Here is a 25,621-nt window from a genome sequence, read left to right as displayed (position 1 = left end):
TTCAGAGCCATTATTCCACACCATATACTGTACGTTTATTTTTATTTTATTTTCCCTAACATGTGCGTTTCTCATTTTCTTTGTCATATAAGTACTACCACAAACCTTGCCAGGGTACCCTTTCTACAACAATTCTCAAAGGGACAGTTCAGCCTAAAATTATAATTACTTATTCACCTTTATGTTGCTGCACATTTGTGACTCTTCCTTAAGTCGAACACACAGGACACTATTTAAAGAAAATGTAGCTTCCTCTTTCCATATAATAAAAGTGTATTTGCTGAAAATCTTCCCTTGAAGCCTGTAGCTCGCAAATCTCATTTAAGAGCTCCACAGCTCCCTTCTCCATTTACTCTCCCTTATGGAAAATAGCTTTTCCCAAACCTTGTGCACTAGAGTGACCTGTGATCTAAGAGCTTCTTTTAAAAATTAAAGCTGTTAACAATACATCTGGAGAAGATCAAGTAATGGCACAGTCCAGTTTTCTTCATAGTTAAGAACAGTTGACTGCTGAAATACCCCACACATTAAATGAAACGCAACAGAGAAAAAGCTACTAAATTAAAAAAAAATACAAAAGTAGTAGAATCCCTTTTAAAGTAAACTCTTCAATAGATGAGCTCACTCAAGAAGTTTTAACTTCATTATAAAAGATTTATTCTTACTAAAACCAATGTTTTAGCACTTGGTGGCAATACAAAAACAGATGTACAAACATTAAGTACAGACAGATATGGCAACGAAAAGCCTCAAATCTGACCCTTATATGCCAGCATCAATGTTTAAAAAAATATTAAATATACACAGAAGAAGTGCTATTGTAAAGCTGAATGTGGATAATGATGTCATCTAACTGAGTTTGGGTCGTAAGGCGTTGAAGACGTTGCATGGGTGCGGCCCCATCGCCTGTGAGGACGGTGGAGTTTGGTCTGAGTTGAAAAAAATTAAAAAGAAGCTGGATTCAAAAAGTTTGATCAGCATTTCAGTTGAGGCATGTGTTACTCACACATGCCATTGGGAGCACCAGAGTGCCGAGCACCCACGATCTCTCCAGTACCAGCACTGACCGCAGAACGACCTAAGGAGGGAACAGAAACCAGCGATATTAAGTGTGTCAGTGTAATATCAGTGTGCATGAGACCAAAGCACTGACTGTGATTTATAGGAGAGTGTACCGTGGTGAAGAGGGTTGTATGCTGTACTACTGCTGCTAGGTGTAGCTCCTGCTGGTTGCTGATGTTCTACATTCTGCCGTGCCTTCATCTCGGCATATTTCACCTGCTCCAGGTGGAAGTTCTGCCTCTCTGACAATAACTGCTGTCTCTGCTGCTCCAGCTACAACAGAAAGATATCAAATGAAGTTCAAACACCCTGAAATCTTCACATTAAAAATGCAGTTAGCAGTTTGCAAGATCTTTCTTGGTTTAAATAAAGACAAAATTAAACAATAGAGGTTTAGAACAACATGAGGGTGAGTAAACAATAACGCTTTCATTTTTTGGTGAACTATCCCTTTAAAAGATTACGAAAACTCGAACTCTAACTCGAACTCACAGCCTCTTTTTCTCGATCCATAATGGTCTCCAGCTCTTCAAAGTGTCTCAGTTTGATCTCCAACTTTTTCATCTGAGTCTCAACCAGCAGAGCCACCAGAGATTTGATTTTCCTCTCTTCTACTGCAGCCAAGTGCTAGAGGGAAATAAGAGGAAGAAAGAGAAGAGTACGTTCAGATAAATCACTATTTTTTACACTATTAATGGTCACGGGAGCGGGTACAAGGAAAGAGGTTTGACATCCACCTTTGCTTTGGTAGCTGCGGAGGCCAGTGCTGCAGCAGCAGCTGTGGCAATGTTTCCCTCCACCCTCCTCTTCATCACCTCCCCGTCCCCTTGGGTGAGACCCATGTCAAAACTCTCCTCTGGATAGATGAAGAAATACAGTAGGGATTGCACAACTACTTTTTTTACCTGTTTTATAGAAAATAGTATACATTGTGAGAAACAAAGATTATATATAAGCATATAAAGTCCCTGTCATAAATAAGTGCTACAGCCGGATTCAAGTTTTTGTAATTACATATATAGGTTTTTATACAAAAGCTTAAGGCACGGTGTATGGAGAAAATGCTAGGAAATCCGGGCATCACATGCATACAGAAAATAACAAATTCCTTTCAAACGTAGTCTGAATAGTATAGTAGTATACTATTTTGCCCACAGCTTTGGTGTACCTGAGCGGTCACACCAACTGCAACTAACAATAAATATTTAACAATATAGCAGCACTGTGTTAAATCAAGATGAATCAATGCAGAAGATTTAATATGCAGAGCATCTGTGATTCTCTGACCTGCTGTGCTCTCTCCTTCACTCTCTTCTTTCTCCTCGTTCTTCACACGCTCTCCCTCTCCCAAGATGCTGTCACCCTCAAGCTACAACAGAAAGCACAGACTCAGTGACAATCACACTTTGCTTGTTAAGATTTGTGAATGAAGAACATGAAATATGAGAATGGATGATTATTTGTGTCTGAAGAAGGTTCTCATACCTTTTCATGCGGTTCATATTCAGTGTTCATTGTTTCTATACCACTCATATCTAAAAAAAAACAATATATATATATATATAAAAAAACTATGTATTTATCATAATTCCAATATTTATCATAAAAGTTATTATATAAAATTATGTGTACAAAGGCTATATAAGACATTGATTCAATGACATTCAACATTCTGAAACTTTTCTTTGACTTACTGCCCTCCTCTGGATGTTTCAACTATGACCATTCCAATTATTCTTTAATGAATCTCAAAAGTTTAAATGTACTATTCAACAGTTTGGGACAGTAAGCCTTTTTTAATGTTTATGAAATAATTATTGTATGCTCACCAAGGCTGCATTTATTGGGAAATATGTGAAATATTATGAAAATTTACAATAAATGATCTCTTTTAATATATTTTACATGATCCTTAAAAAAATCTATCTAATATGCTGATTTTGGTTGACTGTTGCAGGTTAAAATGTTTGTGGAAAGCATGATAATTTTTTTTTTCAGGATTCTTGATATATATAACCTTCAAAAGAACAGCATTTATTTGAAATAGAATTCTCTTGTAACATAAATGTCAGCTTGGGTCAGCTTGCTGAATGTATTAATTTCTTTAAAAAAATAAATTAATGTCTGTTAATTTGTTAAGCTAGGGGTTTTGTTTTTTAAGCTATTTTTGTGCGCAAAGAGAAGAAAAATAACAACTTTCTTCAACAATTCTTCTCCTCATCCCGTTTGCCATGCTGCCACTGTGGAGATTAAGTTTTAACCACTGACGTCTCATGGACTATTTTAATGACGACTTTGCTTCGTTTCTGTCCCTTGATCATGGTAGTACCCCTGCTGTCTATGGAGGGTCAGAAAGCTCTTGAAATTCATCAACAATATCTTAATTTGTGTTCTGAAGAGGTCTTACAGGTTTGAAACGACATGAGGGTGAGTAATTAAAGACAATTTTCATTTTTGTGCGAACTATCCCTTTAACATGCATTTAAAAAGTGAATTCAAAGGGATTTATAAAATCTTGCCACTATATAAATCACAAAAACATCACATATACAAAAAAGTGAGATGAGTACCAGTCTTTTCTGAATGGTCAGGATCAAGTTCCGCAATGCTGCCCGTTTGGAGTGTAAAGGCCGGATCTAAATTATGCCCAAATGGCTGTGTTTTGTGAAAGCTGGCACTGAATATCTTTGGTGGGGCCTCTTCTCTTGCTCTTGAGAATTCCTCTGAAAGACAGTTCAAACATTACATACATATTTTCTCTTACTACACAAATCTTTAAATCAACACACACACACACACACACACACACACTAACTCTTACCTAAAGCTGCCTTGGCGGCTGCAGAGGCCACTCGAGGGTCGACCACAGATGCAAGAAAAGCAACCGTGCTCATTACAGGGTTTCCTGACTGGCTGAAAGGGACAGGCTGATAGGCCAGAGGACCCATTGAGGCTTCAGAGTTCTCTAGGTATGGGTCCTCTATGGGCAACCGTAAGAAGTGAAGAATACAGTCGTCCTGTGTGCGACTGCCCACATGCTCTGACACCTTATTCCAGTCATCTTTATACATCTCCAAAGCCTAAAAAGAAAGACATGGAATACAAAAACAACAAATAATCACTCCTACTTTCAGGCAAAGAACCCTTCAGGATAGAGAGATGGAGCAGATACTTAATTTTACATACTGTATAAAATTAAGTGTTGCATTTTAAACCATTTTAAATCATTACTACATAAAATGTAGGTCATTATATAATCATTATTGTGATATATGTACAGGCCCATATACTTTTCATTTTCTACACTACATTTTCTATTTTTACATTTTCATCTAAAAATTACAAAACATTACAATACAAAATAAATTTTAATGTAGGCTAGACAATTAAATTTTTTTTATCTGGATTCTCAACTTTTGAGGCAAAAAAATTTCGTCATCATTGTTTGCTTGATAAAAAAAATAAAATAAATAATAATAACTGTCAACCCCTGCAGTAACACTGCTGAAGGCTCCGGAGTACTAAAGCTTTTAAAATCTTCTTGACTGTTTAACTGGCTTACCTCCAAAAGTAAGAGTGTTTCCTGTTCTGTCCATTCTCTCCCTGCACTTGCACCTTTACTCTAAAAGAAGAAGAAAGAAAGAAAGAAAGAAAGAAAGAAAGAAAGAAAGAAAGAAAGAAAGAAAAAGAAAAGCAGGCACACAGTTTTCAGGTGCTGAATCTCAAACGTATAAATATATTCTAAAATGTTTTGGTAAAACACTGCTCAAATGATGAATGCTTCAAACAATGCTTGTGGTTTTTACCTTTGGATGTTTCTTAGCATAAATATCAGTCCGCAGACCAAAATTCTGCAGGTCAGATGGTTTTTCTCTCAGTTTTTCTGGGAAATGCAACATATGCTGAGAAGCTGAAACCTTCGAACATACAAAAGAAATGTAATTAATTACAATATTTTATAATGATCACTGAAATGTATCATTTTTGCAGGCAACTGATTGTTTTCAACTCAAATCAATATTTCATGTGCCTTTATTTGACATGGTAAGTAGGCAAGATATAAAAGAGGAAAGGCTCAGTCTTGTGACATGAACAGCTGACCGTAATCTAAGAACTGATCATTTAAAGCACAGATTTAGTGTTTGGCACTACTGCATTACCTGTAAGGGTCTGTGCTGTAGTGGGACGAGTCCAGACGGTGAGTCTGTAAGAACATTAAAGTGTGGTGTTGGGGGCGGACCCATGGGGAGGGGTCGACTTTCTGCATCTACCTGGTAGTTGATCAACCCCCACTGCTCCAAAAATGAATGAACCCTAAAATGCACACAAGCCGGTTTATAAATGAATTACAGATTATTTAAGAACCGGTGTCAAATTAAGTGGGTACAAGTGAATATACACACCTTATAAGTGCACACACATCTCCTGTCAGGTTTCGTCTACAGGAGGATGAGGTTAAATACTCCTGAGGGTTTAGCCGGTATGTATCAATCATGAAGTTGCGGTATGCCAGATATCTACAAACAAGATATGAACATGTTTATGTAGAGTTCAGGATGATGAACCTGATACAAATAGTATTTGCATAAACACTGACTTACATTTCTGGTGTTTTGGACTTATTCTTGCCATTGAAGAACTCAGGCAGAGCTTGTCTCTCTATCTGATGAATACTAATGCACAAAAATAAAAAAGCACTATTATTCCTCATAAAAAATAATGAGTAAGAATAGTAAATGCCCGTTTATGTTCAGGGCACTATGCTTCAATTCTGACATCTATGTACCACAAAACTGAGAATGTGAGTTGGAGTAATCTGGACACTTGTACAGTTAAACCCTCACCAGTTGTAGTCGAACCAGGAGGAATAGGTGGGCACAATGATGTGATGCATTTGCTCTGTGACACTCTCCTCCCCCTCCATCCCACGGCTGAACTCCCTCTGCTCCTCCTCATCCTACACACACAATAGGTCAGAACTTAAATATTTAAAGCACATGGTAGATATTGTGAGCTAGAGTTCCTTTAAACTAGGGCTTGACTATAACTGGGTTCTGGATGTAGATTTTGTATTAGCTGGACAGAAGAAACCATGACAGACGATCTAGAATAGAATTTAGAGCAATGTTGCAGTATTCTATCCTTTTGCTCTTTTCATGGAAGGCATTCTTGGAAGGTTTTGGTCATGCACTTGGTCTAAAGTTTTTTGGGATTTAAAACATATAATTTTGTTAAGCTAGACTGACTTACTCTGACACCTGAAAGCAGGTCCTCTTCCTGGTCATCTGAGAGAAACACAAAGATATTCAGGGTTACTACTGAAATACAAACAGATCGTGATTCACCGAATAGTAAATTACACAAACAAACTTACCTAAATCAGCCATAATGCCTCCTTTGACTGGAGTGTTTTCACTGTCTTTTTTCAGGTTCACTGTAGCAAATGATAATAAGAATAAATAACATGTAACACTCTTAACATTAACATAAGCCCTTAACACAGAAGAAGAAAAAAGAAACTTACCATTTTTCGGCAGAATGACCTCCTCCATGTTAAGGACAGGTGTGGGATCTTCCATGTCTTTAGTGAGGTCTTCCTCTGGCTCCGCTTCCTCTGGCTGACCACGCCTCTTATACACACCTGAGCTATTGGATTACACAAAATTAAATGAGTTATTGCAATTGTGTCTCAATGTACAAAGAATTTGATCCACTCTTTCAGAGAAAAAAAACTACAGTGATTTCCAAAATGAACCTTTCCTGCACTGGTAACAAAATAGGTCACATTCCAGTGAACAAAAAAGTAGATTTAACCTTTTCTTTCCTCCTTTCTTTTTAGACTCAGAAGAAGGTGGAGACGGGGAGCGTCGCCGCTTATTTCCAGGTTTCTGTTCCTTTTATAAGAGAAAAATAAATAAATATGTATATATATTTAAAAATACAAACAAAGCGCCATACCAACAGCAACTACAAACTAATTTTAAAAAATTAATGAAATTAGATAAACATACCTCTGTGCTTTGGTAGATACGCCGTCTGAAACTCATAGTATTCCCATTCTCATCGATCTCATAATCTTCCTCATTCATCCACTCATTATATGTGTCTGTGTCGAGAACCCATTTAGCATGAACCTGAGAAAAGAAACATTGAAGTAGATATTCTTACTTTATTATCACTTCAATATAAAAGCCTATCTCAATATTTAATATTTCGAATCACTGGAACCCAACACAAGGGACAAAACAACATGCAAAGATTTGTGTGGGGAACTCAGGGTATTAAGGCTAAAATGATTTTTTTCACCTTCCGGCACCTGTCTGGGTTGGGAGGTTCCTCTACTTCTCCATCTACATCACTTGCTGATATAAGGGAGTCATAACTGAAAAAATAAAGTATAAAAGCATAAGCTGTGTACAGAGCAAAATGTAGCATTTACTAATCCAAACATTTTGTGCAAATGTGCAAATGTGGGTGTGATGTTTTCTCTACCTGTCTGGACACATGCCCCAATGAACCATCACTTGCCGATCCAATCGCATTACTGGTCTAAGCCATTCTTCTGGAGAAGACCAAACAGTGAACATTTAACACACAGATGTGAACTTTTCCACAAATATAGGAGCGGACTGAAAAGATACATGAAATTAAAACACACCTTGATCTGCAGTGGAGGGGGATGGGTATATTTGGTGGGAGGCTTGTGACTTCTCCTCTGTCACTGTGCCCTGAAAATGCAAGCAAAAAAGTTGTGTATATATACTAATCGATAATGTAATCAATAAGTAATCAACTAGTTTACAGAGAAAACAGTTTTATTTCACTAATTAATTTTACTTTACAGTAAACCGGATTATTAACAGGTTTTCAGGATTTTTAACATTTCACATTTCACATTTTTAAATTGTGTTTTTATTAATGAATATTCTTTATTTATTCTCAAATAAAAAGCATTGGATGAAATTAGCTCAGAAATACTTTTTAAGAAATACAATTTAATATCTTTTTAATTTGTTTGAGTACTTGACTACAAAATCCCTCTAAATTCCCATCTGAAGGGTCTAGTGTGTATTGGATATGTTTCCCCATTTCTTTGGTTTCTTTTATAATTCCACTTACCTGGTGTCGCTCAACAATGTCTTTGAGTTTAAGAGCTTGCTTCTGCTCAAGATCAGGAGACAGGTACACCACAGGTCTGCTTAATAAGTTATTCTAGCACAAACAAAACACAGGTCAGATACTGCACCATTCATACACCTGCTTAAGATCTTTGTCTTCACACAACAGCCAAGCACAAATACCTGTGTCAGAGTTTTCTCCACAGATATGAACATCTCCACATTGCGATCCATTCTGGATGGGTTCTGAAGATCAAAGCGTCTCCTTTAATGAAAAAATAAAAGAACACAGAGTTAATGAAATAAGTTTGACATCACAAATTATCATTTACATTTACTGTAAGCAGCAGGCTGTATGGTGACCAAAATCTTACATCATGGTATAAGCAACTTTAAAATCATTAATATATACACTATAATCATTTAAAAGACTGAGGTCAGTAAAGTTATTTATTCAGCAAGGATGCATTAAATTGATCAAAAGTGGCAGTAAAGACATTTACAGTGCTACAAAAGATTTGCTGTTCTTTACAACTTCCTATTCATCCATTTAATTTCCACAAAAATATTAAGAAGCGTATCTCTTTTCAACATTTATAATAATAAGAAATGTTTCTTGAGCAGCAAATCGGCATATTAGAATGATTTCACTGAAAAATGGAGTGATGACTGCTGAAAATTCAGGAACAAATTTAATTTTAAAATAACATCACTAGAAAGAGTTATTTGAAATTATAATTATATTGCAGTAATATTTAAAGGTGCTGTACAGTGGTGTGAAAAAAGGGTTGGCCCCCTTCCTGATTTCTTTTGTTTTTTTGCATGTTTGTCACACTTTAATGTTTCAGATCAAACAAATTTAAATATTATTAAAAGATAACACAAGTGAATACAACATGCAGTTTTTAAATCAAGGTTTTTATTATTAAGGGAAAACAAAATCCAAAACGACATGGCCCTGTGTGAAAAAGTGTTTTCCCCCTAAACCTAATAACTGGTTGGGCCACCCTTATGCAATCAAGCATTTGCGATAACTTGCAATGAGTCTGTTATAGCGCTATGAAGAAATTTTATTGCAAGTGAGCAAGTGAGGCCCGCAGTTCTTTGGATGTTGTTGTGGGGTCTTTTGTGACCTATTGGATGAGTCATCACAGTGCTCTTGGAGTAATTTTGGTCGGCTGGCCATTCCTGGGAAGGTTCTCCACTGTTCCATGTTTTTGCCATTTGTGAATAATAGCTCTCACTGTGTTTTGCTGGAGTCCCAAAGCTTTAGAAATGGCTTTAGCCCCTTTCACACTGCAATTCCGGAAAAACACGGGTAATGTGTCCCGGCAATTGTTCCCGGGTCACTAGATTTTGCACTTTCACACTGCCAGTGATTACCCGGAATATGTGCGTGGGTTCACACACAACCCGTAAAGGTCCCGTAAAGACACGTGACATCAGCGTGTGACATGTAATGTACGAGTCGAAAACGCTAGGCACGTTAACTTTCACTGAAGCTGGTAAACGAACTACTGTATGTTAAGATTTTGACTGTACTAAAGCATAAAAATACCATAATATGTTTGCAGATATTTAAGAAACATGTTAAGTTAACATACTTGTTTATCTGAAAAACAATGCTACAGTCAGTTATTCTCCTTTGAAAATGTGTGTTCCGGCCAGGAATGTTGGTGTTTGTTTTGGTTTGTTTCGGCACGCCGGGTTGCCAGTTGGCGGAAAACATCATATTTAATTTCATTCATCGTCAAGGGCACTAGTTCCTGTTTGTGTTGTCAATCTGGCAACCTGCTTGTTAATGTAAAAAACCCTCTCCAATATTTTGAATTTGGACCTTGTTCAACCACTCTGTGTCAATCCTAAATACAGCATCTTTAACAATATAACTGTTCTTACTGAATTTTTTTGATCAGATAAACACAGCCTTAGTGACTTTCATTCGCATAGCAAAAATCTTTTGACCTGGCAGTTTAAATTCACTTTAGATATGACTGGTATCTGATATGTGTTTACATTAATTCCTGCCCATCAGTGATCACTTTACTATGCATGTAGTAGTAGGCCCTTAGGTTTTGAATGGCCATGCCATTAAAATTATTTATATAATTCATGTCATGTAGACATTACGTCATGGACAACAGTGGTCATGGATGTTTTGCAGCACAAAATCTGAATGAACGGATAAAGACCAGAAAATAAAAGCAATTTTAAAGCAAATTTGTTATTTTATCTACAGCTCGTTAGATATAGAAATCTTTAGTGAAATAAAGTAGCGCTGTAAGACTGAATGAATTTGAATGAATTTAAGTGTGTGTGAGAGAGTGACAGAAAGAGAGAGAGAGAGAAAATGCACAAGTGAGTAGCTTACTGAAGCTTATTGGTTTAATAATTGCTGAGAAAAATATTGTTGGTTTTAGTAGCGAAGCAATTGTATTTATAAATTCAAAGGGCAGGGGTTGAAAACCAGCTTCTGAAAGTAGCACAATTTCTTACATGTAAAGTTCCCACCTCAATAAATTTCAAGCACAAATACATACCAGCATTAAAACGCTCTCTTTATGGGTAGTATGTGTCACCCTCATATTAGGAGTTCTGCGGGGAATCGAATATGTGTGTTTAGACATAGGTCAGATGTCCAGATATCAGATATGTATCCAATTAAAATCCACATTTGGAAGTGGCCCATATCAGAAGGCGAAAAAAAAGCAGATCTCATGTGGATTTTTGTGTTTACACCTGTGCAACAAATTCTGATCTGTGTCAGATGTGAGCAAAAAAACCTGTTTTTTTTATTCTAGTGTAAATGCAGCCCTAACAACCCCAAACTTTGAATGGTAAAGTATAAATAAATTTGATAGACATAAACTCAAAACTTACACAACCAATCAATGATAGGTAAAAAATAAAATAAAATGGCATGTAACATTATTTAGCATTAATACAAACCAGCCCTGTTCGGTCTTGAACTTGTACACTGATCCCAGAATATGGCAGAGAGCACCACCTGGCCTTAGGTCCTGAAAACACTTTGCCTGTAGACAAAGAAACAAGTATCAAACAACTGATCACTCGTAATTATGCAAAACTAGGTTTCATGCTATGACTGATCTGGGTGTTGTGGTGATAACTCACTGGGAGTTTTGTAAACCTTGGGTTATTTGCTCGATGGCCAAATGTATCTTCCTGAAACTGCAACAGTTGGATGACCAGCCCAGACAGAGACTTGCTGGAGGGAGCATCAGGCTGTACATACTTAAGGGGAAGAAAAATCACACAACAAATTGCAAAGAGGCCTATACCCTAGTGTTTAATAGCTTTCACTACAATAGATTTAGCTATATACTGTACTGGTACTATTGAATGGTTTTCACATTCAAACAGTTTAAGACATTTAGATGCATCAAGGTATGTGTTACCTACACAGTGGGTAGTGAACAGGGATGGAATGGCATGGCACTGAGAAGGGGGGGGGGGTATCAGTCAGGTCGTGTAAACAAACACCTTTGACCACAAACCTGTTTCTGCAAAATTAAAACTGCTAGCATGCAGCTAAAATAAACATTTACCAACACCGCCTCATATGGAAACTACAAATGAGTCTTTTACTTTATACTGACTCAAAAGGTGGAATTGTGTTGTTTGACATAAACATAACTTTAACGTTACCGCTAAAATAAACACAGAATGAAGGTTGTCACTTCTGTCCTGAGACTGTATTCTCTGGAGTTAGCTGTCCATGTCTATATTTTATGAGGACATGAGTTACATTCATTAACTCTATACAGACAAAATACTACTATATAAAAGAGACTTTTGCAGTTTGAGGCGATAATAAGAATCACAAAACCACAAAAACAGCAAGACAACTAGAGCAAAAAAGCTTCAAAGAACCACCTCATATGTGGGGTCCCAGGCTATTTAGCTCGCGAACCTTTTTATAATACTTTCCAATCCAACTGCGAACCGTCTCCAAATGAGAGATTATTTCCGGGCTTTCCCAGAATTTACAGCACGGTCCACCGTCCATTCTTCGGCTCAATGAAGAGCTACAACCGGCTTGACTCGTCGTAGATCCAGCAACAGAGCCTAGCGCTTGTGTAGCCATTGTTACATGCTAATTAGCATTCGCTGCCCAGAATGACTGCAGACTCCACAGCGCCTCTAGCGGTAAGACCAAAAAAGGCGCCAACGACGCCAACTGCATACTACACACAGTACATACTGAATACTGGCTATTATTTCGCCAGATAAGTACACAAAGTAGAAGAAAACAAAAATCTGTTGGATAATTAAGTTTAGGAAGGCAAAACACTAGTACAGCAGTCATACTCAACTTTAAACATCGCTATTTAAATTTAACACTGAAATTAAACGTTATTAGTTAATCATATGGCCCGGGGGTCAATTAGAAAATATTTTTAATAGTTGCTGTATATATATATATATATATATATATATAAACAATAATTCTATTTATATTTCTTTTTAATTGCTTAATTGCTATTTTCTCCATAATTTTGCCTGTTTGCTTCATAATTGCTTTAAAAAGGTCCATAGTAGAACAAATCATGTTGTTTTTTTGTCCACTTTGATAAGAATGTCGAAATGCAGCTGCCCTTGAACACTGTTTTCATCCCAGACCTTTAGACAAGTCCTTAACTCAAATGCTAAACCGATTAGGAGCGTTATTTTTACATCTATCGTTATTTTCAACTCCACGCGCAATTAAGCTCATCACAGGGCATGTGACAAACGAAAAATGTGAACTAGTTTTTGAAATACTCCCAATTCTTTATCGAAGGTTGGGCCAGTGAATGGCGCATGCTCCGTGCGAACAGGGAGTGTTGGAGACGGCCAACAGTGCAGGGAAAGGCTAGACGGGTGAAAAGAGAAGCCCGTCTTCCTTTCGCACAGGAAAAATACGTTAACGGAGCTTCGTTGTATGTCCTCGTTTCACACCCGGCCATGCCAACGACACAGCGATGTATTATTACAGCAATCGGAATAAAATGAGCGCTAGTACAGCCGGGCCTGGAGTGGAGAGTTGCGCGGCCGGGTGTCCGCATAGCGCCAGCCGCTGCTGCGGGGGAGGAGGCTGTGGTGAGCCCGTCAGCGGTGACGGAAGCTCGGCCGCTGCGGCTACAGCCACCAGCGCTGCCCCAGTGCGGAGCTCAGACAGGGAGAGCAGCGTAGCCGAGGCCCAGGCGTTCCGCGAATGGGACGATGCCACCTCCGGCGATGCGGATGCGGCCCAGAAAATGAACGACGGGGGGGTTTTAACAAACGGCGCTGCCGATATCACACGGGAGGGAGACGAATGCGCGGATTCGGGGGAATACGGCGGAGGACGCGGGCGTTTCTGTAGACAAAGCAATGGAGCAGGCGAGGATAACACCATTAATATTGATCACAAAGGAGCTGGTTTGCGGCATATCACGAGCGCTACGACAAGAAGGCACGAGCGCAGAGCGAGCTCGAGACTGCCGCCGGTGCGCACCGCGAGAGTCCGACGCGGACACACGGCGTACGCCGAGACCGAGATAATGACAGCCGCTGCAAGGTGTGGTCACGGGAATCCCGAGCCCGCGGTCATCAAGCGCCGGGGATGCAATTTCGCCCGAGCCTCCAAAAAGGTGTGTTTCTCTGACGCCGCGGGCCGCGTTGGTTCCAATGGTGAAACTCACGGGAAGGGCTCCGCGAGCACCGCCGAGACTTTCAGGCGCACCTCCTTACGGCGTATCCTCTCTGCAAACACGATCGGGGCCCACAAAATAAATTTAGCAGCGTGCCCGCCTGATGAAAGTGCCCAGCTGCCCACATGCAGGACAGCGAAGGGGCGTGTCAGACTTTACAGGGTGCGCTCCTTTCTTTCCAGCTCTGCCAACCATAACAACGGGGTCAGCAGAAACGGTGCCCCTCACAATAGCCTCCCACCGCAACCCTCCTTCCAAGCCGAGCCCGACCTTAGTGATTGCGTAAAAAAGCCCCTGTGCGCCCTCTCCATCACTTCTTGTCAGTCTGAGAATGGGCCTCCTAACGGGACAGAGCCAGAGCCACGGAAGTGTGACGGTACAGGTGTGGGCATTGATGAACAGGGTACTGAGGGCCCCAGCACAGAGCAAATAGAGGCGGTGAGGGGTGAAGCCAAACGCAGGCAGGCAGAGCTGGAGGGTCGGACTGACCACCTCTGGAGGCGCCTGCAGGCCGTACAAGTGAAGCAGGTGGAGAAGCATGTTACACAGCAGCTGCATGGCCTATACAGGAGCCTGGGGTTGAGCTGCACCAGAAGGCCCAGTGCTGTGTCCAGAAACTCGGCCGAGCTGAGCAGGCTGGCGTGCAGCTGCAGTGAGATCCTCCGGTCTGCAGAGAGCACCTTGGACTCGGACCACACGGCCAGCAGCTCCGGTGGTGACAGCGACAGTGAGGAAGATGAGGGATTGGAGAGAGGGGGTCATCGCTTTAGACCGCTGCCAATAAAATCAATGTAAGCTTTTAACTCTATATGCTAAACCCCAGGCTAAGATCTGTTAACCCTGAGTTAAGGAATGTTTTTCTCCTTAATGAGATGCCAAAGATAAAAAAGCCCAGGTACAAGATGAAAAAAGATAACCCAAGGTTGAAGGGATCGTTCATCCAAAAATGAACATTGTGCTCATTTACTCACCCTCATGTCCTTCCAAACCTGTATGACTTACTTTTTTCTCTGACTAAAGAATATATTTTAAAGAATGTTTATAACCAAAGGTTTGGTTCCCATTGGCTTCTATTGTATAGAAAAAATACTCAACGTCAATGGGAACTGAAACTGTATGATTCTAAACATTTTTCAAAATAAATTAATTTTTAAATAATCAGAAAAAAGAAATGCATAATGAAACAAGATGAAGGTGAGTAAATGATAGCAAATTTCTTTTTTTTGGGGGGGGGGGTGATTATTGCTTTAAAAATGACCCTTTTATACTAGTTTAAAATGTTACGTGCTCAGCTTGTTTTTATATACATGCATGTACACCTACATGTACACTACACATGTAGAAAAGCTTCAGATGACTTGGTGTTGGTGTTGCCTTTTGAATCACCACTGTACTTTACAATGTACATACTGTACTGGCTGTTGATTCAAGGCTGCAACATTGAGAGGTTACAAAGTAATTTCATGCCAGGCTGTTGGGAATAAAATGGGTCAGAAGAAACTTAATTCTCATTTCTTTTAGGACCTCTAAATCTGTCCACTAGGGTTGAATAAACCATATACCTTTTCTCTTAAATTAAAGGTTCTTTATTGGCATTTATGGTTCCATGAAGGGACTTTAACTTCCATGGAAACTTACCAATGCACAAAAGATTCTTTATAGTGTAAAAGGGTTCTTAGGATTATTAATTGTTCTTCATAATAAGGAGAAGAATGGATATTTTAAAAACTAGTCGCTGGTTCTTTGGGGAACCGAAATGGTTCTTCTGTGGCACCACAACAGAAACAGCCTTTTAGAACCTTTATTTTTTTAAGAGTAATGAATGGAAGTTGCACTGGACAAAAATGGAATAAATGTAATATGTAAAAAAAAAAAAAATTTTATCACACTGTTTTATGCATATACTCAGTATATTTCTTCTCTTTCAGTGTCACCGGCAAAGAATGGCAGTGGGCGGAGAGCAGGGCGTGGCTTGGTAGCAGGTGGGTGTGGCTGCAGACTCAGGTATCAGAGCTTGAGTATCGGATCCGTGCACTGACCGAGCTATACACACATCTTCGACAGGGAAAGGTATTCTGGGTTTCCATGTGTGTATTTTCAGAGTATTATGGGTGGATGGATTCATCTGTATTTTTAATGTTTCATCCAGGTGCGGTCCACTTACTCTGTCCCTGAAATGCCCCTCAGAGCATCAAACCCCTCCCCGACGTCACACAACTGCAAGTCAGTATATGATTTAACTTGCATGCAAACACAAACTGGTAAATTTTTGGATTTTGACATTTAATGTACTATTGAACTATCCCCTAGGATGTCTTCTGGTGGTGATCCTAAAAGGAAGTGGCAGACAGAAGACACCACCACTCTGCACACAGTGCCCTGTCCACCTTCTTCTGCCGCACGGGTTCGACCGCTACTTCGGCAACGGCATCACAGACTCGTTCACCTGGAAGAATGCACAGTACTGGGGTCAAAGGTGAAGGTCTCAGATTTGACCTTGCTGCTGCTTTTCTGTAATGCAGAGTGACTTTTATTATCATTGGCTGCTCTTTATTTTGAATTATGCCTCGAAGGGAGGATCAAAAAAAAAACAGGAATCACAATGATGTTCTTGAATTTGTGTGTCTCTCTCAGGCGGTTTCGTTACAGTGCTGGTGTGAGCCACCAGCTGTGTGTGTGTTATGTGGTGGTGCTCCTCTGCGTTCCCCCTCAGAGAAGGAGAAAGGACTGTGGATGCGTCAGACCTGCCTCGATATGTCCGTTCACCCTTTCCTCTCAATGCCATCAGGTGAGATCTTTAAATTCTCAAGATTATCTGTTTTCTTTGTAAGCACATAATTGTGTATATTGAGCTTGTATTTCAACAGTACAAACTGTACAAGGCTGTTTAATGTTCCTTTTATGTTGATGTCCTTGAAGGTAACCTTAAAGTTATCCACAAAGTATATATCCACAATGCCACACTTATATATGTATATATATATATATATATATATATATATATATATTTATTTTTTATAGGGCTGGGCGATAAATCTAACAATATGATCTTGCGCATCTAGTCAGTAAATCTGGTTCCCTGATTACCGCTAAATCGCCATCACCTGCTTTTAAATGGAGCGGCATTTAATAGACAATGCTTTGAATTTCCTCCATTGCAGATTCACCCCTTGCACTGCATTGTTGGATACGCCCGCTGGCCGGGCACCATTCTCATAATTCACTACAGTGGACAGACATGTCATCGGCGTCCTCTTGGCCGGGAAGGCGGGGCCAGGGACGAGTTGGGAGAGTGAGGAGGAGACTAGTTTGTCCCCGTCCGCCCAATACACTGCCTCCTTTATTTAACACACCTGGTGGGTGAAATATATATTGTCTCTTATATAAGCACACACACATAAACTTAGTGTATACTACTAGTGTATAACCATTTAAGTATTTGGGATCAGTAAGATATTTTTGAATTGTTTTAAAGTTAATACTTTCATTCAGAGTAAAGACATTTATAGTGTTACAATTATGAAGGGTGTTCTTCTGAACTTCCTGTTCATCCAAGAATCATCCAAGAATTTGTGGAAACAGCCTTGTCGAGCATGAGAGCCATACTTAAAAAAAAAAAAAATTGCTTTTGTAGGTAGTTCTGGGTGCAGAAGCCAGAGGGGTGTGTTTATTCCCAGTTATCTTCATCCACGTGCTCCAGATTTGCCCATTTTGCCAGCAACACCCCCAACAACAGACACACCCACTCAGGTACATCTGGTTAAAAAAAGCTAAATGTCAGCAGCTCACAATTCTATGTGTTGTGTGGATACCTCCTAAATATCTCTCTTCTTCCTCAGCCTTTGAGAAGGAGAAGAGTAGAAAGCTCATTTGACATCGACAACCTGGTGATGCCTTTGGGCCTGGCTGGACTAGGAGCACGAGTACAAAGACTACAATACAAGGAAATTATCACACCAAGGTATGAATAATGCACCCTGACCTCCAAAACCACTATACTGAACATGCACGCACTCAAAAATATTACAAGAAGAATGAGCGATTACATAATGAACATTTAACTTTGATGAGTCGGACTTCCTGTGGTTTTTCTGTCAGATTGGTTTCAGCTTTGGTTTCAAGTAATTTAACATTAATTATTCAAACACAGTGCCAAGTATCCACTGTTTCCCTGTGTCCCATAGTTAATAAAGTAGTACAGGTACATTCCAAACTGAAGCCAGACTGGCAATATTAGCATAAAGTGTATTTACATTATATTATAAGGAGGCTTAAAAAATGACAACGGTGTACTAGCATACTGCAATGGGTTTCCTGTAGTGAAACTGATAACTTGAGAGCAGGATCACTGATGGCTTTATATATAAGAATACCAGATATACACAACTGCTGAGAGCGAATTATTAAAGTAACTCTCATTGTACACTACATGACTTAAAAGTACTTAAAATACAGTAATCAAAAAAAATTATTGTTTGTTGACGTGGCATTTAGACGATTTGGTATATGTGAGAATAAGAAACTGTCATGTGTGTTAATTGGGCAAGCCAGCAGCTTTTTTTGGCTGATGCTGATAGTCTTTAACTGTCTTAAACTAGTCTTAGCATGTCATTGTGTGTCTTATGTCATTTGTTTAGTTGGAGGGAGCTGGACTCTCTCTCAGGGGTCTCTAGAAACCAGGAAGGGGCACATGCCCTGTCGTTCAATTACAATAACACACAGCACCAGCCCAATGGGGAAGGACTGGACATTGAGGAGGAAGAGGTGTGTATACCTTTAACAAGGTTTCTTTTCTTATTAAGACACCTGGTATATTGTCTATTGATTTTCTTGACCATTCGATGCATAGGTGGAGGATCTCTCTGACGCTGTGTTTCTGAGCCGCCATGCAGTGTGTGAGAGCAGAGAGAGGAGTCGGTGGGGGAGCTGGGCTCGCAGACATCGCCGGGGCAGGTGAGAGAAATAGTTGCTGTGTGATGGAGAATATTTTAGAACGGGTGTCAGAATAATGTTTCTCAACAACAGGGATCGATTTGTAATTAAATATTTTCAAATGCTGCTTATTTGTTACATATGTGTTAGAGCTGACATTCCCCAACATATTAAGCCACAAGACATATTAATTCAGAAAATAAATAAATTATAAAATGACATAAAAGAAAACAACAAAAAGAATACAATATAAAAATAACATTTAAATAAATGAATGTTTAAACAAAATTAATACTTTTTATTCAACATGGATGCATTAAATTGGTCAGTTGACAGTAAAGATGTATAATATTACAAAATTTTTTGATTTTAAATAAATGCTGTTCTTTTGAACTTTCTATTCATCAAAGAATCCTAAAACATGAAGGAGGCTGCTGAAATTCAGCTCTGCCATCACATGAATAGTTTTTATTTTAAAAGAAATTAAAACAGAAAAAATAAACAATAAAATTTCACAATATTACTCTTTTACTGTATTTTTGATCAAATTCATGCAGCCTTGGTGAGCATTCTTTCAGGAACCATAAAAGAAAATCTTACAGACCCCAGATTTCTGCATTAGAAGTTAGTAGTAGATTGCATTAATGGTTAATGTCACATCACGACTTTTACATAAAATAATATCTATTTGTGTATTTGACAAATGTACATCAAGAATGTAGGTTAAAATTTACATATGTATAAAGGATAGCTTTGTACTGGAGCTTACATATACGCACCTATTTCATGCACTCTCTCGATTAATATGTGGCCATAAAACAGTGGGTAGTTTTAAAATAGTTTTAGATGAAGTATAGCATGTCAAACTGCAGGATGCTGTGGTCACTGCTTGAAATTTCATTCTCTGCTTGAATTCCTCTCTCAGATCTTCTTCCTCCTTCCATGGGGATGGGAAGAGCTCCAGGGGATTGGAGCAGACACCTGGGTCTCCAGATTCCAGGCAAAGTCATTTTGCAGAAGGAGACAGCTCGCCACGCAGCCCCTTCTGTACTGGAGCGGAGGATCCCTTTAGCCAGGCTGAGGATGAACAGCAGGTGTGTGTGTGTGAGGAAGAGGGCTTAACATTCTGTTCAACTTCATTATTGCTGTAACCATGGCAATTATTTAGATAAAAGAACATCCTGTAGTTCAAAAAAAAAGTCTGCAGTTTTCTCTTTCTCCATGATCCATTAAATCCTTGAGTCTTTTTTGGGGGGTTGTTTGTGAATCCTGAATGATATATATGCTTAATGTTCTTTACATTGATACAAACTCATATAATAAACCCTGGTGTTTTGGAGTTAAATGACCTCAGTGAATCATCATCTTCTGCATTTGCAGGCTGTGCTGCCATGGGAACGCCGGTCGTTCCCCTTGCAGGAGTCAGAACTTCAGTGGCTGCAGGAGGAGGATGAGGCGGAGCCCGACGAGGACCCGTGCACCTCCAGCGGCCGCAGCCAAAGCACAGACTCGGGCATCTCTGTGGGCAGCCTGGAGCTCTCCCCGAGGACCCCTCAACCCCCTCAGCAGCACTCAGGCACAGAGCGAGCCACCCCTCACACACTGTCCTGCACACCAGCCACCCCAACGACAGTCTCTACAGCTCAGGATTCTCCCAAACTTCCTCTTTCCTTATACTCGTCCTCTCCGTTATCATAGTGCATCATGTGTCCAGCCGTTTTTCTGCTCTAATATAAAAACAAAACCACATGTCCCAATGTCATTGACCCCTGACAACCTATTTATCTAACCACAAGCACTTTGTGTGCTCGTTCCCTGAACCCTCTGGAGCCTTACATAAACCACACAGCCTATTATTTATAATCTTCCCTCAAACCCTCAATCATTCACCCAATAACAAGTGCATCTCCACCAACAGCCCAGTTTCCCCAGTGAGCGTCTCTGGTCCTTCCTTATACATCCTTTCAACCTTTCTTCACCAGCCTGCCCCCGATACAGCTGCCGTTCAATCTGACTCTACTGTAATGAACAGATAGTGTCTGTTTTTCCTTTGTTTATTCATTTTTTTGGACCTGTCTAAAGCTTCTTCCCAGCTATGTCAGTCAGTTATTTTACTTTTTAGTTAAATCATTATGTTAAAAGATCTATGCTGTTTTCACAGATCAAGAAACAAAAGGGCGAGCCCAAATTGCAAGCTCTTGGTTATTGATCTCCATACAAAGGCACTACATATTCCCCTTATTTTCTGTGATTTAGTTACCTTATTCATGTGTTGTGTTGTATGTATTCCTTAGAGATGTATGCGTACTGCCATAGAATCATAGCATTTAAAGTCAGTTACATCCTCTCTGGATACTGCCTGTGTCTTTCATCCTTCCTTTTGAGCTCAACACAAGAAGTATATTTTGATTTCCATACGACATGCTATGTGTGTGCCTGTGTGTGTATATTATGTTAAAGGAAGAGTGTTAGTTCTTGTTGATCAGAGAGAATGTATGTGTGTGTGTGTGTGTGTGTGTGTGTGATTTAGACAGGTCTGCTGTACTGCTGCATTAGGGGGCAGCGTTGGTGAATAAAACATCATTTTGTAGGAACACAACAAAACATGAGAAGATAGAAGTAAATGGAAGTTCTATTTGAGGCGCACATGATGCTCTCAGTGCAAAGACATAATAAAAGGAATTAAAACATAAATGAGAACTATTTGTGCTTGATGCTTATTTACTTTATTCATTTATTATTTATGTTGCCATATGGAAGCACATTTCAGGCACATAACATGAAAATCATGCTTTGGTAAATCATAATTATAAGATAAAAGTAAATGTAGGTTTTTCATACTTACAATTTAGTCATATCTAATACTTTTTATGTCAGTTTTGATTTTTCTCAGTTATGATTTAGTAGCCTATGCATATTTAAGATTGATCAAAAAGCATGTTTTTTATTATTTTATTTTTCGTCTAAAATGGACTTTCATAATACTGCCTAATTTGTCCTAAAGGGATAATATTATTTCATCATATAAAATAAGTCAGTGTTGATATTGCACAGAGGGACAACAGCGCCCTCTTTCCGGTGGTCATTGAGAATATCAAGTTCAATAGGTGGCGCTAATGTGCTAAAACAGTCATGTCACGCCCAAATAACGCACCACGAGATGGATATAGAGGAAGTAAATACATCACATGTGACAACATAACTGGTGAGTAAAACATCTCGGTTACGTATGTAACCTTGGTTCCCTGAATAGGGAACGAGATGCTGCGGTGACGTCACCACGTATGGGAACACCTTCGGTGTGACAAATGTCTGAAGCCCTATACCATCCCGCCAATCCTATTGGCCAAATAGCGCGTGGCACCGCCCATGCATGCGTACGCATATATATACCAGGTGCCGCGCGCCATTTACCTCAGATTTCATGAATGAACAAGAAGAAGAAAGCTATCAAGGTATGGCACGGCCAGAACCGCAGCATCTCGTTCCCTATTCAGGGAACCAAGGTTATATACGTAACCGAGATGTTCCCTTTCATAGGTCACTTCGATGCTGCGGTGACGTCACCACGTATGGGAACGCTATACCATAACGCCTGACGTACCTGATAGCTTGGATCCAAGGAAGCATCTGCTCAAGCGGAGAGAACCCGGGAGCCAGGAGCCATCCTCACATCCAGACTGTACCTGATAAAAGTGCTCAGTGAGGACCAGCCTGCCGCAGCACAAATATCATCCATAGAGGATCCACTAAGAAAGGCTTGAGAAGAAGCCACTGCTCTCGTGGAATGACCTTTTACTCCTAAGGGCAAAGCGAGCCCGTGCGCCTCATAGGCCAAGGATATAGCCTCCACCAGCCAATGGGACATGCGCTGTTTCGTAACTGCATGGCCTTTATTCTTATGTCCAAAACAGACAAACAGCTGGTCAGACTTACGCCATGGGGCAGTACGATCCACATAAGTCTTTAACGCTCTCACAGGGCAAAGACTTAGATCCCCAGACTCCGCCACAGCAGGGGAAAAAGCCTCCAGGACCACCTGCTGAAAACGAAAGGGATTAGACGCGACCTTAGGAACATAATTAGGCCTAGGTCGCAACAACACTTTCACAGAGCCCGGTGCAAACTCCATGCACGAGGGTGAGACAGAGAAAGCCTGCAAATCCCCAACTCTATATGAATATGAAAGTATGCATCCTTCAGATCGATCGTGACAAACCAGTCGTTTGGTTGAATCTGAGACAAAATAGACTTTACCGTCAACATCTTGAATTTGCTCGGCCTGAGTGCAAGATTCAGACGGCATAAATCCAGAATGGGTCGTAATCCGCCATCTTTTTTTGGTACCACAAAATAACGGCTGTAAAACCCTGACTCCATCTGAGAGGGGTGTACTTCTTCTATAGCCCCTTTGCTCAGTAGAGCTGACATCTCCTGTCTCAGCACCGCTATATCCATCGGTTTCACCACCGTGGAGAGAATTCCGCGCAAAGGGGGTGGGCCTTTCCGAAACTGAATGGTGTATCCGTGACAAATTGTGCGTAACACCCATTGAGAAATGCCGGGCAAGCGTTCCCACGCAGCCCGAAACAATATTAGCGGTCTCAAAATGTCAGTTTCCTGCAACGATGTCGCACACATAGAAATGTCCGGGCACGAAAAACTCACGGTGTTTGTGCACAGGGGAAGTATATGCATAGTAGTCGTTGCATCCCGTTGTGCGTAATCCTGAAACGTGTCCACGGCAAGATTTAGGCCAACAGATTGAGCATCGGGCTCTGCCGCTAGCGAAATAGCGGCGGCTGTGCGAGCCGTCATGACGGGCCGTTCGAGAAAGACCCTTTGAAGCGCCCCTCGAGCTCTGAAAACTGGATCGTGCAGAGTGTCTGAGGGAGCGTTTGGCGTTACAGTTCACTCCAATGCTGTTCGAGGCGCTGTTTGCGGTGAAACAGTCAGGGTTTGAGCGTGGGGACTGCAATGAGAGTGTTGGATGCGCGAAAGCGGTCCAACAGCGCTCTCTAGCGGAGGCCACAGTCCCTGGCAGGCAGCAAAAAGATCAGGAGCTGCTGTTCGGTGCCCGAGAACGAGAGGTATTGGCCGTCGAACTCAGGTTCAACCTTTTTCGTTGGCGTTGTTGAGCCGGTGGAACAACCCTAGGGCCCCAATCCTTGCGAGGGGGCGCCATAGGTGAAGGCTCCTCCCAGTTGCCCGCCTTAGTTCCTTAACCGCCTCAGGTGTAATACCCTCCCCTTCATCCAATCCTTTTAACAGCTCCGCTTGGTAGGCCTGAAGGACCGCCATAGAATGGAGCGAAGCAGCCGCTTGGCCAGCGGCCATGTAGGATTTCCCCACTAAACTGGACGTGACACGACACGCCTTCGAGGGAAGGAGGGGGCGAGACTTCCACGCCGCGGCCGAATTAGGCGCAAGGTGCTCGGCGAGAGTCTCTTCCACCGGCGGTATCGCTGCATAGCCATGGTCCGCCATATCGGAAATGGTGGCGAAATCCGCAGCCGCAGCGTTCGTGATCCGCGCCGAAAACGGCTGTTTCCAGGACCTCGAAACCTCCAGGTGGAGATCCGGGAAAAGGGTAAAGGCCTCCGGGGCTGCGCAGGTGTCCGACTAGTCAAGAAACGGTCGTCCAGCTTCGAAGAAGGTTGGGCCTCGGCCTTCTCAACCTCCCATTCCAGCCCCAATGTACCCACTGCACGGGAAACCACTTCCAACAGCTCACTGTAGGAGGGGGAAACACGCCTCTCCTGTCCACTAGGAGGGAGAGGGCTTGTGTCGGCTGCGAAGTCCTCAGACCCCGAGGCCGCAGTGGATAGAACGTCGTCATCATGGCGGTCACAACCGAAGGAGATGGCGCTACATTCCTCCGGTGTGGGCCGTAAATCCTCACAGGAAAAGACGACAGGCTCAATAAAAGTTTTTCTCTGCATTAGGGTAGGGGAGAGCGAGCGATGTGGAGAATAATCCAGCGCTGAGCTGTCCTCAAAATCCATGTCACACGTGTCACCCCAAGCTATCACCTCGTGCGGTGCCTCGGCAGTTGCAGAAGTGATGTGGCGGGGGTTAGACACGGCGACATCGGAGAACACATCTACCCTAGAGCGCAGCACTCTGAGCCACAGGCCATCGCAATGGGGGCATGAAGAAAGGCCGCTAAGCGCCGCCTGTGCGTGGTGCAAGCCTAGGCAAACTACGCACCTGTCATGAGTGTCCCCCTTTACGATGTACCTAGTACACGGGTCTTTGCACATTTTGAAACTCATCGCGTCCGCGGAGAGGAGTATACTGCTCGTTGATGATCGCTGTGAACGCGAGACAATAGGGCACAGAAGATTCGCTTCGTACTGAAGGAATGAAATCTGAGGTAAATGGCGCACGGCACCAGGTATATATATGCGTACGCATGCATGGGCGGTGCCACGCGCTATTTGGCCAATAGGATTGGCGGGATGGTATAGGGCTTCAGACATTTGTCACACCGAAGGTGTTCCCATACGTGGTGACGTCACCGCAGCATCGAAGTGACCTATGAAAGGGAACAAGAAAGATATGTTTGTTTACAATTCACTATTGGAAAAAAACCCAACAACAACAGCTCATATGCTTTTTAGTTACACTGGTGCTGGTTTTATAAAATAGACAGCACTGTTACTAGTTTATGTATAACTTGCAGCCACTCCGCAAAATAATATAAATATCTGAATATCTCTGAACACATCAAGTGAAAGAATATCCATTAAAAATAAATACAATATTGCCACCATGAACCTCTCCAAACGTACTGAAAGCATATTATTTGAT

General features: G+C 41.1%; 2 protein-coding genes across 4 annotated transcripts; one reads left to right on the top strand and one right to left on the bottom strand.

The window, feature by feature from the left end:
• Positions 1 to 639: 639 nt before the first annotated feature.
• LOC132145267 (SWI/SNF complex subunit SMARCC1-like) lies at positions 640 to 12,326 on the bottom strand. 3 transcript variants are annotated; one of them, XM_059556138.1, is made up of 28 exons: positions 12,115 to 12,326; positions 11,316 to 11,435; positions 11,130 to 11,215; positions 8,364 to 8,445; positions 8,182 to 8,274; positions 7,721 to 7,790; positions 7,555 to 7,624; positions 7,369 to 7,444; positions 7,074 to 7,196; positions 6,877 to 6,956; positions 6,587 to 6,711; positions 6,437 to 6,496; positions 6,313 to 6,347; positions 5,907 to 6,019; positions 5,664 to 5,735; positions 5,466 to 5,579; positions 5,223 to 5,376; positions 4,869 to 4,979; positions 4,625 to 4,684; positions 3,884 to 4,142; positions 3,633 to 3,785; positions 2,548 to 2,597; positions 2,350 to 2,431; positions 1,800 to 1,918; positions 1,555 to 1,689; positions 1,176 to 1,335; positions 1,007 to 1,078; positions 640 to 906 (listed from the first exon to the last, which is right to left on the bottom strand). In XM_059556138.1, the coding sequence occupies exons 1-28, from the start codon at positions 12,286 to 12,288 to the stop codon at positions 794 to 796; spliced, it is 2,961 nt and encodes a 986-aa protein (XP_059412121.1). In that variant the 5' UTR covers positions 12,289 to 12,326; the 3' UTR covers positions 640 to 793. The 3 variants fall into 3 exon arrangements, with proteins under 3 accessions (XP_059412121.1, XP_059412122.1, XP_059412123.1); XM_059556139.1 differs by having other exon boundaries at positions 6,587 to 6,708; XM_059556140.1 differs by having other exon boundaries at positions 7,555 to 7,621.
• Positions 12,327 to 12,770: 444 nt separating this feature from the next.
• Positions 12,771 to 21,511, top strand: LOC132145266 (KAT8 regulatory NSL complex subunit 1-like). Its single transcript, XM_059556137.1, has 12 exons — positions 12,771 to 14,667; positions 15,805 to 15,946; positions 16,026 to 16,099; positions 16,187 to 16,352; positions 16,511 to 16,664; positions 17,038 to 17,232; positions 17,511 to 17,626; positions 17,716 to 17,837; positions 18,514 to 18,640; positions 18,726 to 18,829; positions 19,734 to 19,902; positions 20,189 to 21,511. The coding sequence occupies exons 1-12, from the start codon at positions 13,166 to 13,168 to the stop codon at positions 20,504 to 20,506; spliced, it is 3,189 nt and encodes a 1,062-aa protein (XP_059412120.1). The 5' UTR covers positions 12,771 to 13,165; the 3' UTR covers positions 20,507 to 21,511.
• The last annotated feature ends 4,110 nt before the right edge of the window (positions 21,512 to 25,621 follow it).

Source organism: Carassius carassius, chromosome 8, assembly GCF_963082965.1.
Source record: "Carassius carassius chromosome 8, fCarCar2.1, whole genome shotgun sequence".
NCBI lineage: Eukaryota > Metazoa > Chordata > Actinopteri > Cypriniformes > Cyprinidae > Carassius > Carassius carassius.
The sequence above is the reverse complement of the archived record's forward strand: the minus strand, read 5'-3'. Positions and strand labels throughout refer to the sequence as shown.